The sequence below is a fragment of the Armigeres subalbatus genome, chromosome 1, assembly GCF_024139115.2.
Source record: "Armigeres subalbatus isolate Guangzhou_Male chromosome 1, GZ_Asu_2, whole genome shotgun sequence".
Taxonomy (NCBI): Eukaryota; Metazoa; Arthropoda; class Insecta; order Diptera; family Culicidae; genus Armigeres; species Armigeres subalbatus.
In genome coordinates, this window is record NC_085139.1 from 13,597,438 (window position 1) to 13,610,680 (window position 13,243).

The 13,243-nt window shown below is 40.2% G+C and overlaps 1 protein-coding gene across 2 annotated transcripts; it reads left to right on the top strand.

The window, feature by feature from the left end:
- The first annotated feature begins 2,622 nt into the window (after positions 1 to 2,622).
- On the top strand, positions 2,623 to 6,603 carry LOC134208121 (zinc finger protein 883-like). 2 transcript variants are annotated; one of them, XM_062684196.1, is made up of 5 exons: positions 2,623 to 2,796; positions 2,862 to 3,140; positions 4,393 to 4,860; positions 4,915 to 6,039; positions 6,138 to 6,603. In XM_062684196.1, exons 2-5 carry the CDS (start codon positions 2,899 to 2,901, stop codon positions 6,292 to 6,294), a joined length of 1,992 nt encoding a protein of 663 aa, XP_062540180.1. In that variant the 5' UTR covers positions 2,623 to 2,796; positions 2,862 to 2,898; the 3' UTR covers positions 6,295 to 6,603. The 2 variants fall into 2 exon arrangements, with proteins under 2 accessions (XP_062540180.1, XP_062540179.1); XM_062684195.1 differs by having other exon boundaries at positions 2,623 to 2,787.
- The last annotated feature ends 6,640 nt before the right edge of the window (positions 6,604 to 13,243 follow it).

Sequence of the window (13,243 nt, forward strand, 5' to 3'; positions counted from 1 at the left end):
CTGCCACAATTACGGCCTTTCTTCCTCGATTCTCGGTTCCAATAATTAACACACGCGACGTACAAAGCAATTACACATTTTATTTAATCTAGACTCAAACTACATTTAACATTTGTTTCGACACTTAAGCACTAACATTTTAATTTCTTACAACACTAACATCAATTGACTTATATCTAACGCAGTACAATTTGACCGACCAACCAGAGTATCTACGGATAACTAACTTAATCTATTCCACTGAACCCCACCACACGATTGAAATCTCTAACTCCGACACCCAACGACGGACATCCTGACGGCATCGTTCCGATCTATCTTCTCGCAGATCTCTATTGGTTTCGTTAGCTGCAGTTCGCTGCCAGGGGCGGAAGGGTCCATCATAAACAATTAGAATGATTTTTAAGTTCAGTACAAAGTTCATCACTTAAAGAAGAACTGAACGGAGCTCTTCTTGGCTTTCGGAAAGAACTCTTCTGGGTTTTTCGAATCGATTCCTTTTGCAGTTCCAAACAAAAGCTTTTCAGGGCCCTTAAGTATTCTAATGGGAATCCCTTGTCCAGAAGCAGAAAAAGATTCCGTACAGGAGCCCAGAACGCTCCAATTGAAAGTCTAGAAGTATTTCTTTGGAAAGTCCAAAAGGATTCCGTTCGGAAGACCAAAAGTCTTCCGTTCGGTATTCAAGAGAGATTATGTTCAGAATTCTGTTTGAAAGTCCTAATGGATTTCTCGCTTAACTTTTCAAAAGGACCTAAGTAACATTTTTTTCATGATTTAATTTGAATAGCGCAATCAACAGAACAACATGAAATCTATTGATTGCAGTGTTCAAATTAATTCATGAAAAAAATGTTACTTAGGTTCTTTTGAAAAGTTAAGCGAGATTTCTTTGAGAAGCCCAGAGTGATTCCTTTCGTTAGCCCAATAGAATTTCGTTCAAAAACTCGAAGGGATTCCGTTAGTAAACCCAGGAGGATTACGTTCGGAAGTTCACAAAATTTTCTACCTAAATCCGTACAAACGAATATTTTTTGGGCACCCTAATGGAAATCTTTTGGACCTTCGAACGCTATCATTTTGAGCTTCAGAAGGGATGAATTTTGGACTTCTGAATGGAATCTTTTTAGATTTCGGAAAGGAATCAAAGAATCTATCCATTTGAAATTCTAAAAGCTAGAAGGATTATGTTTGAAACCCAAAAGGAATTTCAAAATGTTACCGTTTGGAAACTTTATAGAAATCCTTACGCAATTTTTTTTTGGAAACCCAAAATGGTTTAATTGGATAGCCCAACAGGATTCTGCCCAAAGTTTTCGAAAACTGAATGTCTGTAAAAGTCTGTAACTTCAATCAAAAGTCTGTATAATGTCTGTAATCTGTATGATGTCTGTATGCAAGACCAAATATCTGTATAAATACAGACATGTCTGTATATCTGGCATCCCTGTCTGTCAGACTGTGCGTGAAACATGTCCGCCAATAGAGGCCTTGATTAAGAGAAACGCAGATAGAAAATATAGCTCTGTCAACACTGCAGCCAAACTTCTTCATGTAAGAACAACACATGAAAAGGAAGAAATGGTTTATCCCTGGGACGGGACTTGCAAAGAAGAAAAAATGTAACTTCAGCTGCTGCCTATTGTGATCAGTTAACCACGCATTTGTGATTCATTTGTTTGGCTAATAAAATTCGTTTTGCGCCAATGAAAAATATGTGCAGCTGCTCTTGATATGTATTACACTAATTTGTTTCAAGTGCGTTCTGGGATAGTGGATGGTTATGTGCGCACACTTAAATTTTAAAATTAAATTTAATGGAGTTTCGCCAATAAATATATGCGGATTATCCTCAGTGTGAGAATCTCAATAGGGCACTGCACGGAAGAATCTCTTTCGTTCTTCATGAAATTTGACGTTTACTGGCCTTGTTGTTTTCAGATTTCTTTGCAGTGAAAAAGAGACAAAGCAGTCCGTGCAGTGCCCTATATACGTACCGTGCAGGCACAGACAAACAGACATAACACTGGTCAAATTTCCATCGTTCACTGATTTACTGGTCAATTCAAATAATCATTAGTTGGCCAATCGATCACTTGGGCGCGCGCATCGGATTTGCTCGAGTTTGACGTTTGCTCAATACCGCCATCTGGTTCGTGATTTGCCCAACTAACTGAAATCAATAGATGTCGTTAGTGTTTGAGCAACGATGAATCTGATGAGTGAATTTTCAATGTGTTATGTCTGTTTGTATGTGGTGCAGGGTTACCAGTTTATTTTTTGATAAATCAATTAGGCGACCGTACGCGTAAATCTGAATCTTCTCAGTGACTGAGTTTTGCCTTTGCCTTCGAATAAAAAGGGTGTTCCACGGAAGCTGGGTAGAATTTCCTAACGACAAAAAGAGAGGCAGCACACAAATCAGTCTGAGTAAAGATTCAGATTTACGCGAGAGAAATATTTTAGTATGGAAATATAAAGTATTTATCAATATACATATTTTATATCTTCAGTGTATAAATTGTCTGCATGTGTATATCGTATATATATACATATATACGTGTGTTTGTGATTATCGTGATAGTCGTCGTGGCGATGAGACAGATGACAAAGCCAGATGTTTGTTTACATCGACTACCTTCAATTATAAACAAGATTGCAATTTTTATAATCTGTAATTCTGTAAGAAAACATAATACATATTTTATGAGTTAACACCAGTTTACGGTCTATGAAAAGTTCAATGATTGTGGTAACGGTTTTCAGTGAAGATTGAAGATAATCCCAACGGTAAAGATTGTCTGTGTTACAGTCGAAAATAAGATTAGTCGAATAAAATCAATCAATAATTGTTTTCATTCAAGGGTACTACCTGTAAATAGCCGAAATTGAATCACAGTAATGCCTTGCGTGGTACCAACCTGTGGAACGTCCGAGGGCAGCTTTATGCTGTTCCCACGGGACGAATCGCTTTCGGAGCGCTGGTTCGACGCGATTCAGGTGGGATGCGGCATCCTGATGGAACTGGCTGAAGGACGTGACTTGAGCCAGACCGAGATCTGTTTGAGGCACTTTGAGGAGGTCGAGACGTTGGCGTGCGACGATGACTACCGGTATCGGGAGCCTAGGTTGTTTGTCAATGGGTATGTAGAGATGTTTTTTACTTCTATTAAATATGCTAGGTTTAGATTGTGCAAGTGAGTTGAGCAAGTCGCTTGACTTGTACGCGAATTGAATATTTAAAGATTCGATTTAAATCTTGAATAAAAATCTAATTAAACAAAAGTAGCAGTTCAATAATTTTGAAATAAGATAACACTGCTCGCAAAGCAAGATTATTTTTGACAGACATTCAATAGATTTTAACAGATGTCTTATTGGTCTTATTGGAAAGCACCAACGATTCTCATTGCCGGGTAGTTTTTGATTTTCAAAATTTTCCAACTAGAGATAAGCAAGTCTAAGGCTGAAATTTTTTATAATAAAGACCTCATAAAAAACCCTGATTAGTACATTCAAAGTTAATTGCCTATATTCCGGATATAAGCCCCCTGGAGTGGAAATTAATTAGGGTAAAGGATGTATTTTGGACCACCCTTAGGAGGGCTCTTATTTTGGACCACCAAGAGGAATTTGCACTCAGTGGTCCAAAATATGACCCGTCGAACTGGTGGTCCAAAATACCTCCCATACCCTACTGTGTCTGAAACTCAATTTGTGCAATTGCATATATTTGGATGATGGTCAACAACACTGTTACTTATAATATCACTTATGTATTTAAATTTTCGTTACTCTATAAAATTCTTTTTCCGTATTTTGAACCGTTTTTTGACGGGAGAAACTTTTGCGAAGCGAAAAACACGTCCACCTAACACCACGACATACTTCGATCGACAAAACTTGATAATTAAAAGACACATTTAGGCTGGAACAATTATTTTGGTTTGTCCTTTTTCTATTGATAATAAATGGGATGGGAAATAAAAATAAATAAATAAATTGATAAAAATAAATAAATTTATAAAATCTTTCAATGAAAATTCAAAGTTTTATTAATAATTTTTCAGTTTAAAATTGAAATTTTCCCTCCAATAACCAAATTTGGCGACGAAATTTGGATGGATGCGGAGACAAGATAATAAAATTTGTTCCCGCCTTATGGATAACTTTTGATCGATCACGCATTTAATCTGGAAACATGTGCCTATTAATTGGTAATTTTGTTAAGAATTGGTATTTTCCAGTCATTCACGGGTCATTTCTATTCAATCATGTTGGATCAACTTGCTAGAGTTGAATCCTAGACCCGTCCCTATCCTAATTCGTAACTTTCTGTGAATTTGAATGCACCCGACTAACACTAACTGTTTAAAAAATCCATGTCCTTTTCAGCAATAAGGAACCCGTGGAAATTGTAAGCTGCCGGATGTGCTTGCAATTCTACCCGCTCTACTGCCTGGTCTCGGTGGAAGGAAATCTTGCCGGCAACGATATAAAGCTGAGCATTTACGAAGCCTTGAGCATCGCCATTGGCGAGGAAGATTTTCTGAAACACATTTGCATCGAGTGTCTGGCGCGGTTGGAAATGCTGATTGCTATTCAGCGGGATTTTTCCCAAGCGGATGTGGAGTTTCAAGAGTTGCTCAAAAGTGCGAGGGATACTACATTCGATATCCATAGTATAGTAAAATTGGAGCACCCGTCGGTGGATGCATTCATAGAGGAAGAACGTGCCGAGTCTAGTCCAGAGCCGGAATATGAAATTGTCGAGGAAGTTACCGGTGATGACTACGTTGTTGAGGATACCACCGCCAAAGTCACGATCAGAGAAATAAAAAGAAGGGATCAGTGTGTGGTCAAGTAAGTTTGTTATCACATTCATAGAATTTTTAACAAATGTGTTCTAAATTTAAGGGTTAAGAAGAAACGGGGAGCGATAGAGTCCAATCTGGTTGATATCATTAGACGGAAATGTTACATTTGTTCAACGGTTCTAGAAGATGCCAACGAACTATCTTTGCACTTAACAAATATTCATGCGACCAAGACTGACTATCGCTGTGAAGAATGTTCGCTAGATTTTCCTCTGTTGGCGACTTACAACAGACATCTGTCTCGCCATGACAAATCAGAAAGACCGCACAAATGTAATCACTGCCCTATCCATTTCAAATCGATCATTCAGCTCAAATCGCACGAGAACAAACTTCACGGCACTGAGCATGACGTGAAATGCAGTGCTGAAGCACCCAAAAAAATTGTATGTGAGACCTGCGGGAAAACATTCCAATACAAACACAAACTAAAAGCCCACATACGCCTGGTACACATGGATAACACACAACCCGTTTGTAATATTTGTGATAAACGCTTCACTGCGAAATCTAGTCTCGAAAGGCATATGCTGCTCCACACGAACGAAAATCCGCACATCTGTACAACATGCGGCAGGTCGTTCCGGCGAGCCCTCCTCCTCCGGTACCACATGGAAATGGAACATGAAGGCAGAAACCCCCACGTGTGCGGTGAATGCAAGGAGGAGTTCAAAAACTACCACCAACTTTACAACCACAAGCAGATCGTGCACTTGAAGAAGACCAACGTAGGAGGCACCAAACAGCGGATGTACCACCTTGCTTGCAAACTTTGCAAGACAAATCACGCCAAAACTTCCGACCTGGAGCGGCACATCAAAGTGGACCACCCCAACGACACCTACCCATACGCACAGTGTCTCAGCTGTCCGCGCACCTTTCTCTCGAAGGCGCACCTGGACCACCACAAGGGCATCCACACCGACAAGTACGCCTGCAAAGAGTGCGGGAAACGGCACACAACCATTCAAACGCTGCAAACCCACATGGAGAATACGCACTCGGACGTCCGACGGTACGACTGTACGGTTTGCATAAACAAATCGTACAAAACGGCGGTCTCACTGCGACAGCACATGGCCACGCATACGCACGGCAAGAAGCACGTGTGTGAGTTTTGCCACAAGGGTTTTGTGAGGAAGGATCAGATGGTGATCCATCGCAGGTAGATATCATTATGTGCCATTGTTATGCTGCTATGACACTATTGTAAACGCTTAATGTAGATTGACATGTAATTTGAACATTTTTACTATGTTTTAGGATTCACACCGGTGAGAAACCTTTCCAATGTCTCAACTGCTCAAAACGGTTTAGTGATGATGCGACGTTTTCCAAACACAAGAAACGCTGTCTGGAGCACGTGTTCAAAGCGAATGAAGATAATGTTGACGACTTGCTAAATTTTGATTTTGTCTAAGTAAATAATATGTGTAGTGTACGTTCTATTAATTGAAGATGGTGTTCATTTAGATCGTGTGTAGCCGGTAATATATTATTGCTATGGCTATGGTTCCATAAAGCGTATCGTTCGTTCCAAGAACAAAATTTATTTTGTTTGGTGTTATTGTTCGCGCTAGCAAAATCTAATTGAAGTACGATTAGAATAAATAATAAGGATGACAAAAATTTAAAATTTGAGATGATCAATGAAACTCTCACATGAAGGATTATTATTATTATTATTATCGTATTTATTAGATATAAATAAAGAAATAATAAATCAAAACAAGCTCATCTGTATCATTTTTTTTATGTGTTACTTGAAAATTCGTAATACATATGAATATTTCCGAAAGGTGTTTCAATGCTTTGAATGTCAAATGTTGAATCCATTATTTTTGTTTTTTTTCGTATAACAAAGTTGTACCGAAAGGCTATCATTTTACTCCAAAGTCAAACTTTTGAATTGGGGACTTGAAGGTTCATAGTGTAGAATTCTAAACGACCCACCTCCGGTCGGAAATTCGTCAGACAGACAACACTAAAAGAGCGCAAGCAAACTGATGGAGACGCGTGGTTTCACTTGCGTGTGTATCGTTCGTTAGTGGGTGGAAGGCTTGGTGGGACAGTGTTTTGACTGGTCGATTTTGTTCACTCAGCATGTTATATAGGAAACCGTTCGATTACATAAATTTTATGAATTCCGAGGACGGGGACGGGGTCAATGTTGGTTAAGCATGCTTGAGCGTTTGTAGTGGAGTTATACAAAATCCCTCATATATTTTTGATAGCTGACGCCAACCCCGTGGCAAGACATGCTTTTCAGCGTAGCGAACATCTTCATGAATATGTCCAGCATACATTTTGAAAAGTACTTCTCCCGAATCGTGCGTTTACAAGCAACTACATTTTATCCAAACTATTGTTGGCTACATATTTTCAAATTATTCAAAAATAATACCAGCTATTATGGGCATGTAAATATAATCCTAAAACATCTTTCTGCACACCATTTATTTCATTTCAATTTCACTATTGAATGTTGTTCGAATTGCATCCCCGGACCATTTAAACTGTGATGCTCATCACAGTATAAACAATAATAATATCTTTTGTTTGATTCGGAGCGGGAGAACAAGTTACGAAATATGATTTCGTGTAGCGTTTGATTTCACCTATCGATTCACTCCAATTCGTTAGTTTATTATATTTTATCATCAAATAACATAATTCCCATGGTCAAAGATGGAAATCTTGCAAATTATTTCGAAAACAATTTTCAGATTTAACCAAAACAAATAGTAAACAAAACACATAATGTTTATTTTCGTGCAATAACAACGGACGGTAATGAGCTACCGTCCGTGGACATGGTGGCTATTGTCAAACCCCTTAACTATAGTATAGGACGCCAGGGGGGTGGCTGACGCTGAAGTTGGCACTTCGGTCGTTGTTGGTCGAATAATTTGTTTGGTTTGGTGATCATATGGCTATCGCATCTGCTTCATACGCAAGAAGTCGTGGGTTCAATTCCGAGCCTATTCCATTCACCTACTTTGTATGCTTCCATAATTTTCATGTTCTAGAAGTTGACTAGCAACTTACAACTTGACTAATTCTAGCAGTAACTATTACCTACCTGGTTGGCTACAGCGTCGATACACCTATGCTTGGCGTATTGTAGAGTTCCATAATCGTCGGTCTTGGGCGAAGTTCCTCCAGTTTCCCCGAACGTTTAGGGTCCCCATGTCCGATTCCACCGCGTGCAGCCAGCGTGTTCGTGGCCTTCCACAAAGTCGCCGGCCTCTATCTGGTTCTCTGTTGAATATTGTAATATTGTTTTCGCTATTGTTTCTCCCGACATTCGCACTATGTGACCAGCCCACTAAATTCTGTCGTATTTTAAACGATTTACAATATTTTGTTCTTTGTATACTTGATACACTGCCGTCATACGCATATTTGTCCCATGTTTGCTGGGATTTCCTATGTACATGGGACAGTTATGCGTATAACGGCAGTACAGCTCATGATTAATGCGTCTGCGCCACATACCATTTTCTAGTTTCCCTCCGAGTATTGTACGCAGCAGTTTTTGCTCGAAACCCCCGATGGCTCTCCAGTCCACCTCTTTTAACGTCCATTCTTCATGTCCATAAAGGGCCATTGGTAGAATCCGTCTAAGGTCACAAACGAGATTGACACTTCGTTTGCAATCCGAATACTTGATTTCGAGCCATCCAGCGTTTCACGTATCAGTCTAATCAGTTTCGCCGGAGAACCATGTTCGGACATTATCTGCCACAGCTCATTTCCTTACACTGAATCGTACGCTGCTTTGAAATCAATGAACAGATGGTGAGTCTCCAAGTTGTACTCCAGGCATTTATCAAGGATCATCTGCAGGCTAACCATCTGATCCGTCGTTGATCGGCCCTCACGGAAACCTGCCTGATATTCGCCGACGAAGGACTTCTCATGTGGTCTCAGTCTGTTAAACAGGATACGCGACAGGATTTTGTACGCCGAGTTCAAAGGGTGATCCCTCTGTAATTGACACACTCTAGTCTGTTCTCTTTCTTATAGATCGGAAGTAACTATAAGTATTTTAAAAGAAACTAGTTCCGGTCAATGAGCAGGTTGAGGCCCTTGCAGTGTCGAATGCCAGAAAGAAGGATGCATTTTTCACGGAATATGCGCTTTAGAAAAAAAATGTATGTAAATCAAGCTAACCTCAAAAAAAATTCCAAAACAAGATCGAACACGTGTGTGTCATTCTTTGGGAGCTGCATTCTGGACAAAATAAGAGGTACGTTTTCATGTTTTCATAAGCATGTTTTCAAAGTTTTTTTTTGTCTTCAAAGTTTGTTTCTCGCTTATCGTAGTGTGGTTGCATCACCACACCCGACCAAACATGCGTCGAACTACTTCAAAGTTCATTACTTGCATATTATTCGGCGATTTGGCCATACTGAGAATCATGTGGACAAATTGATACTAAATTTGCGAAACAGGTTCCCTAAGGTTGCTCGTATGCCGGCCATTACCACGAGGAGGTAGGGATAGGAGTTACTGAGTAAGAGACTACGGAACGCGAGATGGGGTCTATTTTATTCCTTCAGGTATGCGAGGTACCAATGGTATGCTTTACCAGCATTTGTCAATCAAACTCAACCTACTCTTCTATAAATCGGTGGTTCTGAAAATAAACGTTTCTAAAACACTCGCGACGCGACTGCTGCCGTTGGCATGGAAGTGAATGTGGAACATTCCATGCAGCGATCCAACCTGGATCCAACGATAGAGTCGCGACTCTCAGGTCGCGACGATGGAATGGCATAGTTTTCGGGGAACCTTTATTTTCAATAATACAATATTTATAATCTTGAGATAAAATTCCAGACTTCCACTGACTTTGACTACTACTCATGCGAAAAATAGAAATTAGGAAACAACAAAGCCACTAACTGCCAACATTGACCTTTACCTGTCTTGTTGTTCTCTAACTTTCATGAAGAACAAACAAATGGTTTTGTGACAACAAACCACGTTGTGGCAAATGCTCAGAAAGACATCGGGAGGAGTTCTGCCAGCAACAAGCAACAAAATGTGCTTATTGTGGTTTGAACCCTCCCCATGGTTTGCAAGAATGCCCGGTGTACAAAAAGCGCACCCAAAAAGTGAAGCGCTCGTTGGTACAGCGCTCCAAGCAGTCGTATGCGGAAATGGTTAGGTCGCAAGACACATCCGCCATAGCCACTGCATCGACTGCTATTTCAGCCACCGTTCGTGTAAGTGATTATTATGATTCCATATCAATTGACGAATTGGACTCTGACGCAGCCGACATGGATGATTCTGCGGAGGTACACGTGCCCGAAAAGAGGAAGCAACCGTCTTCCCTGGATCGCGCCGTAAGAGAACAAAAGTCATCCATAAAAGCTTGCCAAAATCTGAAGGTAATGGGGTTTATTTAAAATCCCGAAGCAATCTGTTCCTACTGCTTCTTTTGATCCTAGTTGCAGTAAGACATTCCCGCCATTGCCTAAATCCGATGTTTCGAAGAAACATCCGGCTAGGAGAATCAACGAAAGAAAAACAAATTCGCACTTCTAGAAAAAGTATTCCGTCCAAGCGAGGATTGATCTCCTTTAAGGACCTTGTGGACTGTTTTTTGAACTTGTTCAATATTCCGAATTCATTGAGGCCAATCATTGACCTCTTTATTCCAACAATTGAAAGTTATCTCAAGCAATTGACTGTTTCATGGCCCCTTCTTGCAGAAATTGTATCTTTCGATGGATAATACGGCCAATACCCAAGATACAATCACTGTGCTGCAGTGGAACTGTCATAGTCTAAAACATAAATTAGACGGGTTCAAGTTTTTGATTCGCAATTACGATTGCGATATATTTGCACTTTGTGAAACATGGCTTTCTTCTGAAGATGAAATCAACTTCCACGATTTTAACATTATTCGCCAAGATCGGGATGATCATTATGGTGGCGTTCTTTTGGGGATCAAAAAATGCTACTCCTTCTACAGAATTCCCATTCCGACTGTTCCCGGCATAGAAATCGTCGCATGCCAAGTAAATGTGAAGAATAAAGATCTTTGCATAGCTTCAGTGTACATTCCTCCAAATGCCTCTATTAATCGTCGACATTTTTGGAGCGCAGTCTCCCTCCTATCATCTCCAGTATTGATATTGGGTGATATGAACGCACATGGTATTGGATGGGGCGAAACGTATGACGATTATAGAGCGCCTATTTTCTATGATTTGTGTGACGATTTCAATTTGAATATTTTGAACACTGGTGAAGTAACTCGAATAGGACCAAATGGTCAACAAAGCCGTATTGATCTGTCTTTATGTTCAAATTCACTATCATTAGATTGCACGTGGAAGGTAATTCAAGATCCCCATGGTAGTGATCATATGCCGATAGTTACCAAAATTAAAAGTAGCTATCAACAATCTGAGCCAGTTAATGTTCCTTTCGACCTCACGAAAAACATTGACTGGCCAAAATTTGCATCGGCGGTAAAAATTGGTATTGAATCAACTGATACTCTTCCACCTTTGGATGAATATCGATTCTGAGTTGATTCAAAAAAGCGCACTAGAAGCTCAGAAACGACGCGTTCCAAGTACATCTGTCATAAGAAGACCAGCCACTCCTGTATGGGATGATGAATGTACTAAGTTGTATTCTGAGAAATCTGATGCCTTCAAGGCCTTCCGTAAACACGGAAGGTCCGAGCTTTTTGAAGAGTATTTGAGGCTCGAAAGAAAGCTCAAAAATCTTCTCAAGGCAAAAAAACGTAGCTACTGGCGACGTTTTGTCGAGGGACTATCACGAGAAACCTCAATGACAACACTTTGGAAAACGGCCCGCAACATGCGGAACCGCATTTCCACCAACGAGAGTGAAGAATACTCCAATCGATGGATATTCAACTTCGCAAAAAAGGTCTGTCCAGATTCAGTACCAGCAGAACCGCTATTTCGAGAATCAGTCACTGATCCCGGTTCTTTGGGTGGACCATTCTCAATGCTGGAACTTTCCATGTCTCTTCTTTCATCGAATAACTCTGCTCCGGGATGCGATAACATCAAATTCAATCTTCTTAAAAACCTCCCAGATATCGCAAAAAGACGATTACTTGACCTGTACAACTGTTTCATGGAGTACAACATTGTGCCACCTGAATGGCGACATGTCAAAGTAATAGCTATTCAAAAGCCTGGGAAACCAGCGTCTAATCACAATTCATACCGACCGATTGCCATGCTATCATGCATGAGAAAGTTATTAGAGAAAATGATCCTTTCAAGAGTCGACCATTGGGTCGAACAAAATGCATTGCTTTCAAATACTCAGTTTGGATTTAGAAAAGGGAAAGGAACAAACGATTGTCAGGCGTTGCTTTCTTCAGATATACAACTGGCCTTTGCGCACAAGGAGCAATTAGCTTCAGTATTCTTGGATATTAAGGGCGCTTTTGATTCAGTTTCCATAGAAGTACTGTCAGACAATCTGCACAGTAGTGGATTACCCGTTATTTTGAACAATTTCTTATATAATTTGTTGTCAGAAAAACAAATGAACTTCACACTCGGCACACTGACAACTTCCAGAAATAGCTTCATGGGACTTCCCCAAGGATCATGTTTAAGTCCCTTGCTTTATAATTTCTATGTTAAAGATATTGACAATTGTTTGGAAGGACAATGCACGCTCAGACAACTTGCAGGTGATGCCGTGGTCTCTCTAAGAGGTCCATGTGCAGCTGTCTTGCAAGGACCATTGCAAAGTACCTTAGATAATCTGACTGTTTGGGCCAGACATTTAGGGATCGAGTTTTCACCGCAAAAAACTCAATTGGTTGTGTTTACTAAGAAGCGGTATCCTGCTCAACTGAAACTCAAGCTGTTGAATGATGACATCAACCAATCTTTATCTTCTAAATACCTTGGGGTCGTGTTTGATTCCAAATGCACCTGGAAACTCCACATTGAGTATTTGATACAAAAATGCCGGAAAAGGATCCATTTTCTACGTTCTATCTCCGGAACATGGTAGGGTGCTCACCCGGAAGACCTCATCAAATTCTATAGAACGACTATTCTCTCTGTTTTAGAGTACGGCTCCTTCTGCTTCCTCTCAGCAGCTGATTGCCACCTGATCAAATTGGAACGAATTCAGTATCGTTGTTTGCGTATTGCCCTTGGCTGCATGCATTCAACGCATAACATGAGCCTGGAGGTGCTTGCTGGAGTCACTCCTTTAAAGCACCGTTACTGGGAGCTCTCACTTAGAATACTCATCAAATGTGGAACAAGTAACACACTTGTTCTAGATAACTTCGATAATATGCTTGAACTAACTTGTCGTTCAAGATTCCTGAGAGTTTA